Genomic DNA, 21,342 nt, shown 5'->3' with positions numbered 1-21,342 from the left:
AAAACATCTTCATTCACTGAAAAACACAAACACTGTACAGCAGTTTTATAGTTAAAGTAAGTAAGGGAGATTTGTCTTCCATTTAGATGAAAACACTCTGCTACGTAGCTGCTGCCAGCTGCTGCTTACTTGGACCTGTGGCATACAGCCCCTTATAGAGGCTACTTATTTTTAGCTCTCTGTCTGTCTGGGAGGCTAGGATGCTGAGAAGTCCAATGGAAGTCCTGGGGTTGAGTTGTTCTTTGCAAAAGTACTAGGGGTGTAACAGTCACCATGGTTTTGGGGTCACAGTTTGGTATGGGCTTGGTTCATCAATACAAACAGAAAAAGTCCCAGATCTATTATATTGGTGGCTTTCACACTTGGGGCCCGGTCCAGGATCCGAGTGCACTTGAGCCTGAAGTCCGGTTCGTTTTGGTTAGTGTGAGTGCAAACAAACCATGCCCGGGCACCAGGCTCAGACCAATTTGAGGAGGTGGTCTCGGGCACAATTCAAATGAACTTTGGCACAGTTTGGATGAGATGTGAATGCAACCACGCCCAGATACAGGACAGAGCGTTGTATCAGCTTTATGACGTCACCGTAAAAACTAAACTTCTTTCCACAGAGCCTAAGTTTAACATTTTCCCTCAATAAAAGAATGAAATACTCAGAATCCAGTCAAAAAATGGTCTGTTGTGACTCACCTTATGGATGAACACAAGTCGGACTCAGTGAGATGAGTTGCAAAGGCAATAAAAGTCTCCTCTCACCTCAAAAACCGTTGTATCTGCGCAGCGCAAGCCCATTTAATCCTCTGAGCTGCACATAGATGTGCAGAAACGAAGAGCAAAGTTGCTGGCTTCTTAAAAACTGATTTTCAGTCATCCATGGCTGCAGGATGGACTTTTTTGCCAGGTTAAAACAAAAACAATCTTCACTCTGGTCATGACCCTAGTGGTTGCCATAGTAGCTTCTTCTTCTCTCTCCTCCTTGGGGGGCTTTGTAAACTAGCTACATGCTTTCACCACCTGTTGTTTTAGACTTAGTTCAGACGCAAGTGGGCCAGGGCACGGATCGATGTTTCTAGTGTGAAAGCAAGCCAGCGTGGGAATAGCACTGCAGCACACTTCATAACAACTGGGCCTAATGTGAAAGCAGCCTTAGATATCGGTAAGCAAACACTTAGCAACGTTGGACCAAGATTGACAGGTAAAAACTGTAGCTTCTCTCTTAATGTCTTTTTTTTTCTAATACTTAGGACGTATTTGTCACAGGACTGCGTACACAGATCCGTAGGGTGAATACAAAAACTGTTACACCCCTAAAAGTAAATAACCTTAGAAATATCCAGGCTTTTTTCCTTAACTTGAGAATAGAATCTAATGCCACCCTCTCTCCATCAGTCTTACCCAACGTACTTCAGGGTTCAGAAAGCATCAGCTTCACCTTTCACCGTTTCTGTTCACAGGTGCATCAACAGCACAAGAAGCGCCGCAGCAGAGATGCAGTAGCAGGAGTGGACTCCTCGTCCCATCACAGCGGGGCAGGGCCAGACAGTGGCTTTGGCAGTGACAGCAGTCGCATCCGCATCATTCAAATAGAGCAGCAGAGTGGTGCCAGCCACCACTGCATTGCCAGACCCTCACAAAAATCCACCATCACCAAGAATCTCAGTTTCATCCCTTTTGACATCTTCCTCACTGCTAGTAAGCTGTCAGTCATGACCTACGATTACGCCAGTCCAGCTAAGGCTGGCCAGTCTTTGTCAGAAACTCCCAGCTCACAGGAGAAGAAGGAGCCAGGAGAGAAGGTAAAAACATCCTGTCCAGGGTTTGTCAGTCATCTTTGTGTGTTCTTTAATGTCTGACTCAGGAGTGAAGGTGCAGCTTCTATGCAGGATTTTAATAGTACTTAAGTGAAATTTACACCATCTGACTTATTTAAAGTTAAACTAGAAAGCTGATGTTAGTGATCACAAACAGCCTAAGTCAATGTAAGTACATTTGATTGTACACACTAATTGATTTTTGCTGTTTAATGTGGATTAGTATAGTTTAGTGTGTGCCATTAAAAGGTGTATTCCACTGTAGCAGCTCATTTAACTAACTACTATAAATGCTGGCTGTTATTGGGTTTGTACTCAGCAGTCAGCAGTGTCGTTTTAACTCCTTGTTTCTGTTTTCAGCTTCCTCGTTAATGTCTTACACATTTAGACAAGTCTTAGGTCAGATAAAACTTACTTGTAGTGATAAATGGATTTGTGTTTATCACTGCAGGTAGGAAGACATGTCCTTAACCAGCCAGAGATCCTCTCTGAGATTTCTTCAACCTCAGCCTCCCCAGTTCCAGACTCTGCTCCAGCTGGTTCCCTAGCTGGCCTCACAGCTGATGACATTCTCAACAGTAACACCTCCCAGCTCACCTCTCCTCTGCCAAGGAGTACCTTTCTCTCCCTGGACGGCCTACCAACACCTAGTCGGTCCTCTGCCCGCCAAGCGCTAGGCGTGACCGTCGTGAGGCAGCCAGGCAGGAGAGGGGCTGAGGACCAATTGCTGGAACCCCTTTTGTACCTCCAAGTGATGCAACCTTTTGCTCTGCTCAGCTGCCATCACCGCAAGCAAAGGATGGAGTTTTCAGTGTTTGACGTGGCTCTAAAAGGAGTGCCTTCTGACTACAAGTGTCTAGGTGAGGGAGAGCAACGGGTAGTAACTTCTGTTGGGAAGAGAAAAATGCATTAAAAATGATGTAATTTTATCTTTAACTTTGTGCCCCCTTTTCCTACTTTCTTGTTCCTTTTTATCTCCTAATATTTCTGCAGACCCTGGAAAATCTCTGCCTGAGTCATTGGACTACAATGTGTTTTGGCTGCAGACAGTAGCAGGAGAGGTGGACAACAAAACAGGCATCCCTCCCCCTCTGCTCTGCCTCAGTATCAAAGATTTCCTCAATGGACCAGGTAGAGATCATGCACAAACATTCAAATTGTTGATCATTGCAACTCTTGTGCACAAATGCATGCATTTACCTCCTTTAGGAGTGTTGGAAATGTCCACCTCTGTGAGGCAGCAAGTAAAGCATTGATTAAAAATGATTAAAAATCATGAAGGTCACATGTCAGATTTTGAATGCAAAGTGTGCTGAAAACAACACAAAGATCATAGCTGCCCAGTGCTGGTTTTTCTGGTCTTTTTTTGTCCCCTACATACACACACTTCATCTCTGTTTTTTTCATAATTGCCACTTTAGAAGATTTAATCCCTGGATTCTTTCCAGTTTTTGCAGAGAACCTTTTCTTGTTGCACTTTTGCCAATGAATGATTGAACAAATCGATAATAAAAAACAACATAAAATTAAACGAACAAACAAAATTGTGTCAGAAAAGGAGTAGACAACAGATGTTTTTACAACCAACTTACACTATATTGCCAAAAGTATTCGCTCACCTGCCTTGACTCTCATATGAACTTTAGTGACATCCCATTCTTAATCCATAGGGTTTAATATGACGTCGGTCCACCCTTTGCAGCTATAACAGCTTCGACTCTTCTGGGAAGGCTTTCCACAAAGTTTAGGAGTGTGTTTATGGGAATTTTTGACCATTCTTCCAGAAGCACATTTATGAGGTCACACACTGATGTTGGATGAGAAGGCCTGGCTCTCAGTCTCCGCTCTGATTCATCCCAAAGGTGTTCTATGGGGTTGAGGTCAGGACTCTGTGCAGGCCAGTCAAGTTGATCCACATCAAACTCTCTCATCCATGTCTTTATGGACCTTGCTTTGTGCACTGGTGCACAGTCATGTTGGAACAGGAAGGGGCCATCCCCAAACTGTTCCTACAAAGTTGGGAGCATGGAATTGTCCAAAATCTTTTGGTATGCTGAAGCATTCAGAGTTCCTTTGACTGGAACTAAGGGGCCAAGCCCAGCTCCTGAAAATCAAGCCCACACCATAATCCCCCCTCCACCAAACTTTACACTTGGCACAGTGCAGTCAGACAAGTACCGTTCTCCTGGCAACCACCAAACCCAGACTCGTCCATCAGATTGCCAGATGGAGAAGCGATTCACTCCAGAGAACGCATCTCCACTGCTCTAGAGTCCAGTGGCGGTGAGCTTTACATCACTGCATCTGACGCTTTGCATTGCACTTGGTGATGTATGGCTTGGATGCAGCTGCTCGGCCATGGAAACCCATTCCATGAAGCTCTCTACCACTGTTCCCAATGGCTTCCACTTTATTGTAATACCACTGACAGTCAACTTTGGAATATTTAGAAGCCAGGAAATTTCACCACTGGACTTGTTGCACAGGTGGCATCCTATCACAGCACCATGCTGGAATTCACTGAGCTCCTGAGAGTGAGCCATTCTTTCACAAATGTTTGTAGGAACAGTCTGCATGCCTAGATGCTTGATTTTATACACCTGTGTACATGGACATGATTGGAACACCTGATTTACATTATTTGGATGGGTGAGTGAATACTTTTGGCAATATAGTGTAGCTGCAAAGGGGGGAGCGATGTCATATGAAACCCTATGGATTAAGAATGGGATGTCACTTAAGTTAATATGCAAGTCAAGGCAGGTGAGCAAATATTTTTGTCATATAGTGCATAAGAGTGTCAGATGTTTCCTTTTAGTGCTTAACAACTTTTCCAGCCTCTTGTTTCTACTGTCCCAACTATTTTGAAAACTTTTGCTAGGATATTTTCTTCTTATTTTGATAATCACTTTTTTTGTTTTCTGTTTTACAAAACATCCCAACTTTTTTGGAAATGGGTTGTAATGAATGAAGAACACGTTTTGTGTGGGCTTCTGAGTTTTTGGTCGACCTTCCTTTAATCCCTTTGAGGGTCTCACTGAGAGAGTGTAGGCGCAGCACATCCTTCAGAGTTCAGCTCTGTGAACCCATCGGGGATTAATGCTGATACACGCTGATATACAACTTCACACATAACTGAGACAGTATTACTCTTTCTCCCACATGCAGTAAATCATTATTCATTATGATGAGTTTATTCAAAAAGAGCTCCAGTTAGTTTTTACTGATGGTGATTTCAGAGGCCTATAACCCACTCGCCCACGAACATCCTGTCCTGCTGTCAGGAGGAAGCCCTCAGCTTCTTTGTCCACCTGGAATCAGACAACAGCACAATACAGAGCTCTGTACACCACAGCAGTCATACTGCAGAACCACACACCGCCAGTGTCCTCTGTGTCTTTTGTTATTCCAGTTAATGCCAGGAGAATAATTTCTGAAACAGTGAGGCAGGTATCAGGAAATGTCAGGGTTTTTGCATGAAAGGGGAGCTTGTTGTGTCCCTCGGTATGGAGTAGTGGAGCGTAAGAATCATGTGTATCTTTTATGAACAGTTGGCTTCTGTGTTAATCTACTTAGACTGATACGGGTGTGCTGCATCATCCTCTTGTGTCTTTGCAGTCAAACAAGAATTTTCCCTTTCTCTCATTATTGTGGTAGCAAACATGGCTGCAAAATGTCACTTTTCTTTCTTGCGATTTACTGCACACCGCGTTTAAAATTATTATGCAAATGATATTTTTCTCAGATTTTCCTAAATAGCCGTCAGTATAATTTTGAAGTCATCACCTGTTAGAGCATAAATCAAATTTTATTGAACAAACCTCCCAATGATAACTATTTAAAAAACAACTCAAAATGCACTGTTCCACATTATTATGCACAACAGAGTTTCAAAACATTTTACAGGCTGTAAAGAACTGAAAATGGTCATCTGTTGAATCTGCAGCATTGGGAGGTCATATTTACTGAAATCAAAGCTATTTCAATCAAAAACATCTTAACAGGCCAAGTTCCATGTTAACATAGGAGCCCTTCTTTGATATCACCTTCACTATTCTTGCATCCATTGAACTTGTGAGTTTTTGGAGAGTTTCTGCTTGAATTTCTTTGCAGGATGTCAGAATATCCTCCCAGAGCTGCTGTTTTGATGTGAACTGCCTCCCACCCTCATAGATCTTTAGCTTGAGGATGCTCCAAAGGTTCTCAACAGGGTTGAGGTCAGGAGAGGATGGGGGCCACACCATGAGTTTCTCTCCTTTTATGCCCATAGCAGCCAATGACACAGAGGTATTCTTTGAAGCATGAGATGGTGCATTTTCATGCTTGAAGAAAATTTTGGTACAGAAGGCATGGTTCTTCTTTTGTACCATGGAAGAAAGTGGTCAGTCAGAAACTCTTTATACTTTGCAGAGTTCATTTTCACACCTTCAGGGACCCTAAAGGGTCCTACCAGCTCTCTTCCCATGATTCCGGCCCAGAACATGACTCCCTCCCCCTCCTTGCTGATGTCACAGCCTTATTGGGACATGGTGGCCATCCACCAACCATCCACTGCTCCTCCATCTGGACCATCCAGGGTTGCACGGCACTCATCAGTCAACAAGACTGTTTGAAAATGAGTCTTCATGTATTTCTGGGCCCACTGCAACCGTTTCTGTTTGTGAGCATTGGTTAGGGGGGGCTGAATAGTAGGTTTATGCACGACTGTAAGCCTCTGGAGGATCCTACACCTTGAGGTTCGTAGATTTACTTTAGTTCAGCTCACCTGGAGACTAATGATCACAGGTGTCTGAGATTGATTTCAGTGATCCAAAGAGTCCTGAGACACAAACCATTTATGTGTTTAACTGACAAACCAAAAATTGAATGTTTATGACACTAAAATCCAATTTGCATAATAATTTGTAGCGCGGTGTAGATGATGCCTTTAGCTATTTGATCTTGCAAGAAGTTCAGTTGTTTTTTCTAGGTGTGACCCACATGTTGTGTTTATATACTTTTCTTTATGCCTGCTATAAAGTTCATCGTCCCTTTAGTGTTGTAAAATGTTAAAAGTGTGCTGAGACCCTAATACAGTGATCATCAACTGGGGGACACATCAGGCCCCTCACAGCTTTTTCTCTGGCCCCCAGAAGTTTGATTAATCCAGAAAATATGAGGGAAAAAAAACATGTTCTGCTATTTTACTTTTTTCAAAAAACCACAGCTGTAAAAACAGCCCAAAACCAATTGAGTTTGGAACAGTTTTCTGAAGTATGACTCAATGTTTGATATGTTTGTGTAAATCCAAGTATTAGCCATTATCTTATGATTTATGATTAGCCCATATGAATCAGCTGTTCTTCACTAAAGCTGCCATTTTCTGCATCAACTTGTTTTTCATCAATTTTTTTTCTTCAATTTTTAGAAATCTTTTTGTCATTTATTTTTTCTTTTTTTCACTAATTTTTTGGGGAAAATTTTTGGTCATTTTTGTTGTGGTTTTTTTTTTTTTTTTTTTTTTGGTCACTTTTCCCTTTTTTTGTAGAATCAACCATTGTAAGTAGAATGTAAGAATCAACCAAAATCTGATATTCCACCAATCAAAATACAGCATTTTAGCCTTAAACGTAGTCATGAGCATCAAAACAGCCCCAAACTTGTGGAAAAATATCTCAAGTGCCCCCTTGTGGCTGGCTGCAGTATAGGTGATCTCAAAGCTAAAGGTTAAATTTACAATATAATCAAAATATTTTGACTGTAATTTATTAATTAGACCAAAATGTTCATATTGGTTCCTCTGAAAGTCCAGCCCCCAAAGTGTCTGCTAAGAACAAAGCTGGCCCTTGTGCAACTATAGTTGATGACCTCTGCCCTCATACCTTTGGTGAGGTTCTCTTATCACTGTTTGTCTCCTATGTGCTCCTTTTGCAGCATGGGTTAGTTTTGCCTTTATCTCTAACAGCATGGTCATATAACTCATGATGCTCTGATGAAAACTCACAGGACTTACTCACATGTTCAATATGTTTGACATCTTTTTAAACCTTTGTAAACATGTAAATTTGGATTTAATAGCCCATGATTTAGTTCTGACTTTACAAAATCCTATGATTTATGAGCAAGATGTTGGAGCATTTGTCTGAGCAGAGCTTCTAGCTGTCAGAGCTCCAAAGATGGTTTCATTAGTCTGTGGTACATATGATTCGAGTGTTTAGTTGAAGCACAGATGTTGACATTGTGCTATTACATCCAGGTGTTTCCCTTGAACTATTAAAGAGCAGACCTATCCTTGTGTCAGTAGGATAACTTCCATCATAATCACTCACAATCATCCTTCCTATGCACACAGAGACACGAGCACCCTCAGACGGGATCCAGGCTCAGTCTGAGGTTGCCCCAGGTCAAGCTCTGTTGGAAAGATTCTGAATTGACCACACATGCTACTGGTTTTCTTTCACCCCTTCACCCGCACAGTCAAGTGCATGCTGACATACATACATTTTTTTTACTGTTTGTTTAGATAGTGATGATAATTACCATCTGTAAAGGTGGTTGATCAAAGAGCAGGAGGATCTGTGCATTGGTTTGGACTGCTAGAAACAAACTGTCCTGGTGTTTTCAGTGCATTAAGACTAACAGGAATTAGGTTTAAAAATCAGAGTCTGAAAAACTATTGTTCTAAAGTTCCAGTTCAAGTTTTGATTTGTTAAGGTAGACGGATAAAATATTCAACTTAGTCCTGTCTTAAACTCTGCACACCAATTTCATACTTTTTTTTTTTTGCTGCAGATTTTGATGCTCTACACATTATGCATACAGTGCAGTGAAAACGTATCTGCCCCCTTTCTGATTCCTGATGTTTTTGCATATTTATCACACTTAAAGGTTTCAAATTATCAAACAAATGTTTGTATTTCACAAAGACAAACCAAGTAAATAGAAAATGCAGTGTCTGAATGATTGTTTCATTTGTGAGGGGGGAAAATATCCAAATCTATCTGGCCCTGTGTGAAAAAGTTATTGCCCCCCTTTTTAAATCATGAGTTCACTGTTATTAACCACAGTTTTTGGAAAGCTGAGTTCAGTTTCACTGGCCACACCCAGGCCTGATTACCTCCAGATTTGTTGAATGAATAAATCCCTTAAATAGAAGCTGTCAGACAAAGTGAAGTAGGCTACAAGATCTCAGAAAGAAACGCATCATACCGCCATCCAAAGAAATTCAAGAACAAATGAGAAACAAAGAGACTGAAATCTATCAGTCTGGAAAAGGTTACAAAGACATTTCCAAGGCTTTGGGACTCCAGCAAACCACAGTCAGAGCCATTATCCACAAATGGAGAAAACTGGGAACAGTGGTGAACCTTCCCAGGAGTGGTCGGCCAACCAAAATGACTCCAAGAGTTCAATGACGACTTATCCAGGAGGTCACAAAAGAACCCAGAACCACATCCAAAGACCTGCAGGCCTCACTGGCCTCAGTTAAGGTCAGAGTTCATGACTCAACCATCAGAAAGACACTGGGCAACAATGGCATCATGGGAGAGTTCCAAGGCCAAAACTACTGCTGACAAACAAGAGCACAAAGGCTCATCTCACATTTGCCAAGAAACATCCTGATGATCCCCAAGACTTTAGGAGAAATATTCTGTGGACTGACCAGACAAAAGTAGAACTTTCTGGAAGGTGTGAAGTAAAAATAACACAGCATTTGATAAAAAGAACATCATGCCAACAGTCAGACATAGTGGTGGCAGTGTGATGGGCTGGGGCTGCTTTGCTGCTTCAGGACCTGGACCACTTCCTGTGATTGATGGAACCATGAATTCTGCTGTCTACCAGAAAATCCTGAAGGCCAACATCCGGCCATCAGTTCATGACCTCAAGCTCAAGCGCTCTTGGGTTATGCAGCAGGACAACGACCCGAAACAAACCAGCAAGTCCACCTCTGAATGGCTGAGTGGTCAAGTCAAAGTTTGGACTTAAATCCAGACTCAAATCTTCCTTTACACACACTTCAGAACTGTGTTGTGTGTGCTCCTATGTATATGTTCCTGTCCGACTGTTCTACTTTGATTTGACAGTCTTTCACATTTGATATCTTTCAGCATAGAGCAAATGGAGAACATTCCAACATGAGGCCACCTCTTGCTCTTGTGTTTACAGCAATATGCTTGCAATTTCATCAGCATTTGTTTCTCAAGACCAAGTTTTACTCCCAAGGATGCTGATACAAACACTTGTAGCATGTGTACCGAGGGCCTTATGGTGTTTCAGCACTGACCTTCAATCAGCAGCCTTGCATACACAGACACATATGAACACATGCAGATACCTACAGGAGAGACCTTTCTGGAAACCAGGAGAGTTCAAGGCTTCACCAGCTAAAGGAACCTAAAAATAGGCATGGATGGTTTTTGTTTAGCTTCATGCGGGGCTCAGTGATTCCCATCAAACACAGAAAAACACACAAACTTTTTGTTCTTCTCTCCATCATCTTCCTCTCAGTTCCAGTCTCTCTGCGGGTCAGTGAGTAAGCCCAGAGATGTAACTGCTACCACTTGGAAAAGAGTGAAGCGTCAGGTGATAGATTAGCTAGAGCAAATTGGAACCATTACTCATTCTTGTTCCTGGTTCCCATCAAGCAATGGGCTCATAGAAATGTTGTCAGTTACTGTATACAAGCCTCTGCCCCTCTGAACTGTCCAGAGCCTTCTAATTTGAGTCAGATGGTATAAGAGGCACATGTCACAGACTTTATTGGAATCTGGCTTTTTTGTGACAGTGTGGTTCTACAGAAACAGATATTAGCTCTCAGGCATACCCACACATCAAATAACCTACAAACCCTGTGTTATTGGACACACTGCCACCTGAATCTGAGAGGCTTTCTGCTGTCAGGAGTCAAGTTAAAGTCAGGTAGAGAAATCAAAGGTGCAGTCAGAATGAAAACAAAGTTTAGGTGGTTGCACCCAACACCAGGTTCATAGCTAGGACGGCGTCATGCATGACCTCGCCAAAGAAAGCACAGTAACCCCAATGATAGGCATATTTGATCCCCTCCAGCTTGTATACGTGTGTGTGCCACTGTGGGACCTTGATCCTTTACTTTCTAAAGTGCTAATAGAGGCCGACACCTGAGAGGACCCGGTCTATGATTCCCCCCAGCCTGTTCACATTAAGTCCTGTTCTAGTGTTTGAACACCAGCATCCCCTCTTAACCTCTCGCTGCTGACTCCTTCACAGGCCTTACACTGATAGTCTCAGCACTGGATCCAGGGTGTCCTCCAAAATCACTAATGTTTAATGGGACTGCTGGGAAAACATTTTTTCTCCCCATTCCTAGCAATGATGGATTTCTTCCAAAAATGTATATTTCCTCCCCTTTGAAGTAATCTACTATCTCTAAACACTACTGATGTGGACGGACATGTTTGCTATAGCGAGGTAAATATGGCTCTGTGTTTATCATCTTACTCTCTAGTTTGACCAGTAAGTATTCCGGGGCAGCTCAAATTTACTCAAAATGCAGATATCTAATAAGTTGTTTAGTTCAATATAAATATCCATCCATCCATTTTCTATATCACTTATCCCGTTGGGGGTCCCGGGGGGCTGGAGCCTAGCCAAGCTGTCAATGGTGCAAGAAGCTGGGTAAACCCTGGACTGGTCGCCAGTCAATCAAAGGGCTGAGACAGACAACCAGGCACACTTCAGAATAAATATGAGAGATACAAATATCAATCTAATGAGTTGTCTTCACGTAGAGCTTCAGTTATAAGTGAGTTTGACCTGACACAGCCTACATACAACTTTATTCCCATTTTCTAGCTCAAAATAATGTTCCTACGAGATGCTTCCAATGCTGCTAGTTTCTTTATTGGCTTTAAAGAAAACTGTGGCAGCCATGAAGCTACTGGGGCAAAAAGTGGCAAGCGGCTACCGTACAGTTTAGATAAAGTACTTCCCCAGGATTGTGGGCCTGAGCTGGGAAAAAATTATGAGAATGAACCGACTCAGAGCTCTGGTGCTGACTAGCATGGTCTACTCATGAGCTACTGATGGTGCTTGCACCTTCGTGCAGCCTGGCCTACGTTGAAGATAACTGTCAGGCCGGTAGCACACAAGCTGTCATGTGTGTCGAAATATTTTTATGCCTTTATAAAGTTGAGAAATATGACAGACATAATTTAATCCACCAAAACCCTAAATGGATACACTATAATGCTAAAGTATTCACTCACCTGCCTTGACTCTCATATGAACTTTAGTGACATCCCATTCTTAACCCATAGGGTTTAACATGACGTCGGTCCACCCTTTGCAGCTATAACAGCTTCAACTCTTCTGGGAAGGCTTTCCACAAAGTTTAGGAGTGTGTTTATGGGAATTTTTGACCACTCTTCCAGAAGCACATTTATGAGGTCACACACTGTTGTTGGACCAGAAGGCCTGGCTCTCAGTCTCCGCTCTAATTCATCCCAAAGGTGTTCTATGGGGTTGAGGTCAGGACTCTGTGCAGGCCAGTCAAGTTGATCCACATCAAACTCTCTCATCCATGTCTTTATGGACCTTGCTTTGTGCACTGGTGCACAGTCATGTTGGAACAGGAAGGGGTCATCCCCAAACCGTCCCCATAAAGTTGGGAGCATGGAATTGTCCAAAATCTCTTGGTATGCTGAAGCATTCAGAGTTCCTTTGACTGGAACTAAGGGGCCAAGCCCAGCTCCTGAAAATCAAGCCCACACCATAATCCCCCCTCCACCAAACTTTACACTTGGCAAAATGCAGTCAGACAAGTACCGTTCTCCTGGCAACCACCAAACCCAGACTCGTCCATCAGATTGCCAGATGGAGGAGTGCGATTGGTCACTCCAGAGAAGGCGTCTCCACTGCTCTAGAGTCCAGTGGCGGTTTGCTTTACACCACTGCATCTGAGGCTTTGCATTGACATTGCTGATGTATGGCTTGGATGCAGCTGCTCAGCCATGGAAACCCATTCCATGAAGCTCTCTACCACTGTTCTTGAGCTAATCTGAAGGCCACATGAAGTTTGGAGGTCTGTAGCAATTGACTCTGCAGAAAGTTGGCGACCTCTGCGCACTATGACCTCAGCATCTGCTGACCCCGCTCCGTCATTTTATGTGGCCTACCACTTTGTGGCTGAGTTGCTGTCATTCCCAATGGCTTCCACTTTGTTATAATCCCACTGACAGTTGACTGTGGAATATTTAGGAGCGAGGAAATTTCACCACTGGACTTGTTGCATAGGTGTCATCCTATCACAGTACCACGCTGGAATTCACTGAGCTCCTGAGAGCGAGCCATTCTTTCACAAATGTTTGTAGAAACAGTCTGCATGCCTAGGTGCTTGATTTTATACACCTGTGGCCATGGGAGTGATTGGAACACCTGATTTCAACTATTTGGATGGGTGAGTGAATACTTTTGGCAATATATTGTATAACTATTATCTCGTCATTGCTGTTCTTGATTGTGCAAAATGCAATGTGATCAAATCAGAAACAGCTCAATCAGGAGGAGTTTGGTTTGTCTGATTAGTGCACACTCGATGACTTCGGCCTGATCCCGGTACGTTTACCCCTAAAAATAAAGCAAAGGCCCATTTCAAGGCTTGTTGATTTTATCAAACATTTTTTACTTCTATAATTCCAGACTGGACTGACCAAAATACCCACAATAGTCCATGAGAGTGAGTAGATTGGGACGCGCCTTCATCCAATTGTTGCTTACTTCTCCAGCTTAAAACATTGCAGCAAGCATAAACACCAGTGTGCCCTGAGCGAAGGGAATATTGAAAAAGAAGACCGGCATATTAAATTATGGCAACAACACTTTATAATGTCATACCACAATATGTCCACCAGCCAGATGACAGCGCTGATCATCATCCATATTTGTTTTTCTTCTGATTATGTGTCATCACATCACTTATTCTGAGATCTCATGTCTGTGGAATTACCAGGTGGTGTGGTCTCAGTCTGGCTGAATCATCCAGTGTGTGTGGAGGTTTTCATGTTAAAATCAGCTGAAACTCCCCGTATCTCTTTGAGCTTTTAAAATTGGTTTACATCTCAAAATTGTCTCCTGTTTAGTCAGACTCAGGCTGATGAAGCAGGGCGACTAAAACATAAAAAGCTCTGAAATTTAGAGGACTAGCCGTATGAGATGGAGGGAAAGATTGAAGAGAGATGAGAGGAGAGTAGAGGAACCTGGAAGCATTTCTGGATACACTTTATTTATTTCACCGGAAAGTTTCCTGGTGATAAGTCAAGTGGAAATGATAAGCTGCGTTGCACATCGAATTCCAATCTTTTCTCCTTTTCGCCCCGGCCATCATCTGCCTCACTTCCACTGGGTTATATTAGGAGGAATCCTGAGGGCAGGGGTTTTTGTGTGTGCTTTCCTCCCCTCTTGGCAACAGACCTGTTCATGTCATCCTGTGCTCCTACCTGAGAGGAGACACGGAGGCCTAAAACACTTAAAACCCCCGTAAACACCGGTGCCTTGATCAGACCGTGAATAACATCTGCGCTTGTTTTCAGCTGCTTCCCTCTCCAATCATCATGACCAAGTGGAAAAATGGGATAATGGAAGTAGTGTAAAACAGCATCCAGTTAATTCATGTGTCCCTGTAAATTCCTTTCAAGTGTTTGAAGGCTGCTTTTCAGAGAGAGAGAGAGAGAGCAGAGAGTTATTGGATTTATGAGGCTAGGGTGAAGAAAAGGTTTTGCACTGAACCACTAGTCTGTATGCAAACATATCGATGTTAATGTAAGGGTTTAGGGCAGGGATGTCAGACTCAGTCACAGCAGGGGCCTAATTCTGAATGTGGGTCTAACCTGGGGGCCTAACGGTGTCCAAATTTACAATAAACTGTCAACCTCATCTTCACCAGTAACGAATTATAGGGAAAAAATGTAACATTGATGATAAATGATCTTATGATTAAAAAAAGGTCAAAATTTAAAATCATGCTTTCTAACAGTTAAAGTACTAAAATAATGAGTTTAAAAGGTCAAAATATAAGATTAAAAAAATAAAAATTTCAATGGAAAGTGTTAATATTTTGGATTAAAATTATATTTAGGACTTGAAATGTACAACATATGAGAAAAAATATTTAAATCAAGAGTTTAAAAGGTGAAAATATGAGATAATATTAAAAATCAAAAGTTTTAAAGGTCAAAATATAAGATGAAATTCTAAATCATGAGTTTTAAATGTCAAAATATGAGGAAAAAGATATAAAAAATACTAAGTTATAAAGGTCCAAAGATGAGATAAAAATTTAAGATTTAAAATATAAAAAGGATAACATTTGGGATTCAAAGTTAGGAGTTGAAAATGTCAAAAGGTAAGATGAAATTCAAATTCATGAGTTTAAAACGTCGCTTAAAGATTAAAATCGTGAATCTGAATGATTAAAATATGAGATAAAAGTCAAAATCACAATTTTAAAAGGTCAAAATAAAAATAAAACTAAATTTTATGTCAGATTTGTGAGAGACAAGTTTAAAAATATGAAACGACAACACAAGTTTCTTTTCCCACATTCCTGACTTTTCATCAAACTATTTTTAACTCTTTCCTCTTTCTAATTCTTATGACTAAAGGGATATTTTTAATCATCAAGGTATGGTTTATGTTGTTATACTGGAGGAAATGTGCAGACCTCATACTGGTGGGCCAGTTCAAATAAAAATTTGACAGGATCTGGTGGACCGGGTGTAACTGTGCCACAGGCCCGATTTGGTCCTGGGCCTTAATTTTGACACCCCTGGTTTAGGGTCTGAAACAGAACACGGGAGCTCTTTCACCATTTACATACCAACTTAATAGGGATGCACAATATTAGATATTTGCCGATATCCGATATGCCGATATTTTAAAACTCATTTTTGGCCAACAGCAGTATTTAATTATATTTTTCCACTGTAAAAAAACACCAACTCTTTTTTAATATTGGTAGTCTATTTAAAAAAAAACAGACAAAACATTTGATTTTTATCAGGGATGAAGGATGTACTGTTTGTTTCAAATACAGCCGTACACCAATAAAAATTTACAGTAATGTCTTTGGGTTACATGTGTATTACATGCTACATGTATTTTTAACAGAGCAGCCAAAGTCATCTGCATCTTTGGGGGTAATAAACAGCAGCAAAATAACCTGCTGACACTGAGCTACACAGTGCTAAAGAGAAATAGCTTATACATTTAGACTGATTCTCCTCATTACTCAGCCAGTTTGCAGGATGGCAAAGTGTCCTTGGGTTTCTTGAAAGACGCTATATAAATTCAAGATATTATTGTTATTATTATTATTATTAAACAGCAACAACAAAAAGACAGATTCTTAAGTGCAAGAAATCTAGCAATAGGTCAGAGCTTAAATATGCTTTTAAATTTTTGAGACTCAAGATGAACAAAAGAAATAAAACTTCAACTGAAGTAGCGCTTTGATTCTGCTGTAAACAGCACAAACTAACTAAGCAACCAAGTTTAATGGGCGTTTCACTGTAAACAGCTCTGTAACAACACAGTGACACCCACATCTCCAATACTGGAGACAGGACACCTTCGTGCACCTTCAAGTGTGCACGGGAGACTTTGGCACACAGAAGTCTGTCATTGCTTTTGCCATGTTTCACTGTCACGTAGCACAACATGCATAGTCTTTTCCTCTATTTTCCATATCTGAAACATGTTATCAGAGCACTCCTATGATTGTAGGACAGGCTTTTAAGAGTGAAATCCTCATCTACCCACTGAGGCAGTGAGGCTCAACATGCTAACAGTCCTTATATCTGTGGTGAAGCTAATATGTTTAGCTTTAACCAGGAGCTTCTCTACATAACTGGAAATGAAGTTTTGCAGTTCAGATAAGGCTGTAAGCGTCTGCTAGGTATAACGTAGCAGGGCTTGCGGAAGCCTGTTTATTCTACCATGCTGAAAGGCTGATTATCAAGAGCTTTAAATTCAATGATTTTCCTGTTCAGCTTCTCACCTTTGGGTGGTCGCTGCTGTATTTTTAGCTTTGTTGAATGACTGAGGCTGTTGACGAGTTTTGTCATTCTTTATCTTAAGAAAGTCCTTGTAGTCATCAGGGTGACGGTTTTTTTAGATGCAAAATTAAACTGGTGGTGTTAAAGGCATGTTGTCATGCTCCTCCTTGCATCACATGTACTTTACAAGTGATGCTAACAGCTACTTTGCTGTCTTGTTCCCTCACCTCAAACTTCACACACACAGCTGACATGTTAAGTTTGCGCACGTCCGGTGTGCGTGCGTTTAATTATGACATGTTATTATCGTCCGATACCGATATACTGCCGATAATATTGTGCATCCCTACAGATGGACCATCTAAAAGAACAGAAACATGTTAATTGATATTATCCCAATCAATATTCTTTGGGTTAGACACCAAATCAGAGTAAGGCCCCTCTGCCCACAGAGTTTATCCAATACTGGACATTAAAGGATCTACATTATTTCCCTAATCATTAAATTGAACTGTTTTTATTACCTACCAGGTAGCTTTGCTGTCTCTACCTCTGTTTTTTCCTTTCTTTTTTATTATCACTGTGTGTTAGAGATAAAACCATACACTGTCTGAGAGAGACTGTGGAAACTGTTATAAAGGAAGCTTGTTTTAAAGTTTTGCTGACACTTTCATAACCCAGTCTCTCTTCACCTAATCTGTTATTGACTCAGTTTCCTCTCATCTCCATCCACAGCTGAGATGAACGTGGAGCTATCACGGCCCCTGAAAATCAACCCCACACTGGCAAAGCTTGAGCAGTCCAAAGCCTACCTGGAGAAGGTCCTACCGAATCATATGTGGGACAGTACAAGCAAGACTCCGGCTGCTGCCTCCAGCACCCATTCCTCCCCAGTGAGGACTCTGCCAAGGACCTATCCCTTTCCCTCCGACCCCCACCATCAGGCCTCTGCCCTGGACAAAGCCGGCATCATCAGAGCCACAGCACTCTCCTTCCACAGGGTCTCTGTTCACACGGCCCAGATTGTGGTCGTTCTGGAGACGGAGGCCCACCCAGTCAGGCCCAGTGTGACCGTGACTGTGTCGGCAATGACGGGAAGCCTGGACATGAAGTCTGGGACTCGGATGGAAGGTCAGTAAAACTGTGACCTTTTTAAATGTGTTTTTAAATGTATTTAACCATGGAAAGAAAGGTACACTAGTGCAGGGGTTCTCAACCTTTTCAGCCCACGACCCCCAGAATAAAGGTGCCAGAGACCAAGGACCCCCACTGTACCTGAAGGTGGCTGAACACAGCCATGAATATTCAAGAATAGTCATGTGGAGACAAGGACGCCCATGAGGAGGGAAAAATGGGAGAGCTTTCTGGGGCCCAGCCAAACTGGGGGCCAGCAAAATAATGATCCATTGTAAAGTTAAGCTGTGGTATTTTAGATCTTACCTGAATAATAACCACTCTTATCAAAGAAACACATTTTTATTCATTTTTGTAGTAACTAGCCCTCTTAAAAATGTAAAAAAAAATATAGCTAAAATGGGTTAATAATGGCAAAAAATGGTGGGAAAGGTGGTGAAATTGTTTTTTAAATGTAGCAGAAATGGCTTAGAAATGCCAAAAATGAGAAATTAGTGGTAAAAATGGGTTAAAGTGGTAAAAAATGGGCATTTTAAGTGGTAAAAGGGGATTCAAATGTGGCTGAAAGGTGAAACTACATCAACGACAACTGACATGACAGCAGCCCGTTTTGTAATTACAGGGCCCAGTAAACTAAATGTAATGTACTTTTCATTGTGTCTGGTACCCAGTCAGACATGGACACTGGTCCACTGAGCATGAATGAACCAGTCCAGGAACTTTCAAAATAAAATACATGTACTGTACTAACTTAAAGATGATAACGGACAAACTCCACAGGGCTTAAAGGAATGCACCTGGCGCTGTATGACAAGAATAAATCCAAATTCACTGTAGTTATTTTGAAACGGTGAGTTAAGGGGTCCATATAAATATCTGTAGTCTATGCATGTTTAGATCAGGATTTGACCCTAGACCTTCCTGTTTTTGAAGCACATGTGATTTGGCTTCCTTTTTAAAAGTCTGACACGTGGTCGTTTAGTCACTTGGTAACTGAAGTCCCGTGTCGCTTCCATTGTTATTTGTATCACAGTTCATTTTTTACACATGCGAGTGAAGCCCTCATCTGCCAAAAACAAGGTCCGTCAGTAAACTGTAAAATGAGATGTTTATGTTAGTCTTGGATCTGAAGCTGTTGTGAGAATGTGCGTGTTTGATTGCATGGACATGCGTGTATCAGGGCGTAAGAGAGAGATTTTCAAGGGTTTATGCATATCTCTGTGCGGGAGTGAAATGTTTGTTTTAGTCTAAGTCCAAACCCTTCCTTCATCAGCACTGACAGGAGGCATCAGAGGGTTTCCATTAGGACAGAATCAGAAGTCTCCCAGTTTCCATCGGTATGAGCTGAGGCACTTTCTTCTGGACTTTTGGCTGAGTTTTAGTGTCTGCTATTTTTAGCAACTGGATGACAGATAGAAACACAATGACAAAGAAAGTTAAGGGCCTACATGAAATAGAAAATTAGAAAATGTTTGACTGATCTCTCTGCAAGTAAATGATACAGCATGGACGATCCCTGAGCAGTGGGTTTGAAAGGAGACAGGACAGAGCTGGAGCTGGGCTCCCTGAGTGCCTGCATCTGTTTGACAGATGTTGTTATATAGAGTTACTTCAGATAAAATGATTGTCAAAAATGTTAATTAAAACCTCAAACAATTTGCACTTTGTTTACTAAAATCTGCATAACTGCACAGTGACACAATACTCAGCGCTGCTGCCCTGCTCTGATTTTCTCGAGCTTTTCCGCCTTCAGCCATGTGTGATTTGTTGCTTTTGATAAACACATTTGAGGCTTTGTATGCGCCTCAGTGGAAAAAGAACGAACACGAGACAACTGTACTTGTATGAAAGCTGATCTCCTCCAACTCATTTACAAAAGAATTGTCTGTCCATGATGATCGCCTTTCTTTTCTACATCAAAAAGATTTTTAAAGACATTCTTTCACATGCAGATCCAGATTCTCTCAGCACAGTTCATTCTTTTTGAGAGTTCTCTGTGAAATACCTGATACAATCATGGACTAAAGTATTGGCACCCCTAGAATTTTTACAGAAAATACACAATTTCTCCCAGAAATTGTTGCAATTACAAATGGTTTTGGTATACACATGTTTATTTCATTTATGTGCATTAGAGCAACACAAAAAAGCAGAAGAAAAAAACAAATTGACATAATTTGACACAAAACTCAAAAAGTGGACAGGACAAAATGATTGTCACCCTTTTAAAACTGTGGGCAAATCATTTTATTTCAAGCATGTGATGCTCATTTAAACTCACCTGTGGCAGTAACAGGTGCTGGCAATCTAGAAATCACACCTGAAGCCAGTTAGAACGTCTAAAAGTTGACTCAACCTTTGTGTTGTGTGCCTGTGTGTGTCACACCAAGCATGGAGGAGAGAAAGAAGAGCCCAGAATTGTCTGAGGACTGAAGAAGCAAAATTGTGTAAAAATATGAACGATCTCAAGGTTACAAGACCATCTCCAGAGATCTAGAAATTCCTTTGTCCACTGTGTGTAATATAATCAAGAAGTTTATAACCCATGGAGCTGTGGATAATCTCCCTGGACGTGGACGGAAGAGAAAAATGCACTCAGGGTGCAAAAGTGTCAGCTGGGACCATACGTGGTCATCTGAATAAGATGAAGTGCTATGGCAGGAGACCGAGGAGAACCCCACTGCTGACAAAGAGACATAAAAAAGCCAGACTGGAGTTTGCAAAAATGTACCTGAGTAAGCCTCAATCCTTCTGTGAGAACATTTTGTGGACAGATGAGACTAAGGTAGAGCTTTTTGGAAAAGCATGTCATTCTACTGTTTACAGAAAACAGAATGAGGCCTACAAAGAAAAGAACACAGTACCTACAGTCAAACATGGTGGAGGTTCAAAGATGTTTTGGGGTTGTTTTGCTGCCTCTGGCACTGGGTGCCTTGACTGTGTGCAAGGAACCATGAAATCTGGAGACTATCAAAAGATTTTGGGCTGAAATGTAGGGCCTAGTGTCAGAAAGCTGGGTCTGGGTCAGAGGTCATGGGTGTTCCAGCAGGACAATGACCCCAAACATACCTCAAAAAGCACCAAGAAATGGTTGGAGACAAAGTTGGAGAGTTCTGAAGTGGCCAGCAATGAGTCTGTATCTAAATCCCATTGAACACATATGGAGAGATCTCAAAACTGCTGTTGCAAGAAGGCACCCTTCAAATCTGAGAGACCTGGAGCAGTTTGCAAAAGAAGAGTGGTCCAAAATTCCAGTTGAGAGGTGTAAGAAGCTTGTTGATGGTTACAGGAAGTGATTGGCCAGTTATTTTTTTCTCAAGGGTGTGCAACCAGATATGAAGTTGAGGGTGCCAATAATTTTGGCCGGCCCATTTTTTGAGTTTTGTGTA

The 21,342-nt window shown here is 41.6% G+C and overlaps 2 protein-coding genes across 7 annotated transcripts in view; both read left to right on the top strand.

The window, feature by feature from the left end:
* Window positions 1–21,342, top strand: part of LOC121513254 (NLR family CARD domain-containing protein 3-like) — a 945,231-nt gene that overhangs the window by 458,817 nt on the left and 465,072 nt on the right. The window lies entirely within an intron of this gene.
* The window catches only part of LOC121513252 (vacuolar protein sorting-associated protein 13B-like), a 481,863-nt gene that overhangs the window by 323,582 nt on the left and 136,939 nt on the right, over window positions 1–21,342 (top strand). For all 3 annotated transcript variants that reach the window (XM_041792863.1, XM_041792864.1, XM_041792862.1), the window contains exons 35-38: window positions 1,452–1,793; window positions 2,260–2,668; window positions 2,802–2,939; window positions 17,555–17,950. In XM_041792863.1, coding sequence (XP_041648797.1) covers window positions 1,452–1,793; window positions 2,260–2,668; window positions 2,802–2,939; window positions 17,555–17,950 — 1,285 coding nt within the window. The remainder of the gene's footprint in view (window positions 1–1,451; window positions 1,794–2,259; window positions 2,669–2,801; window positions 2,940–17,554; window positions 17,951–21,342) is intronic.

Source organism: Cheilinus undulatus, linkage group 8 (genome assembly GCF_018320785.1).
Source record: "Cheilinus undulatus linkage group 8, ASM1832078v1, whole genome shotgun sequence".
Classification (NCBI taxonomy): Eukaryota; Metazoa; Chordata; class Actinopteri; order Labriformes; family Labridae; genus Cheilinus; species Cheilinus undulatus.
Note: the sequence above shows the minus strand (reverse complement) of the source record. Positions and strands in the feature narration are given on the sequence as shown.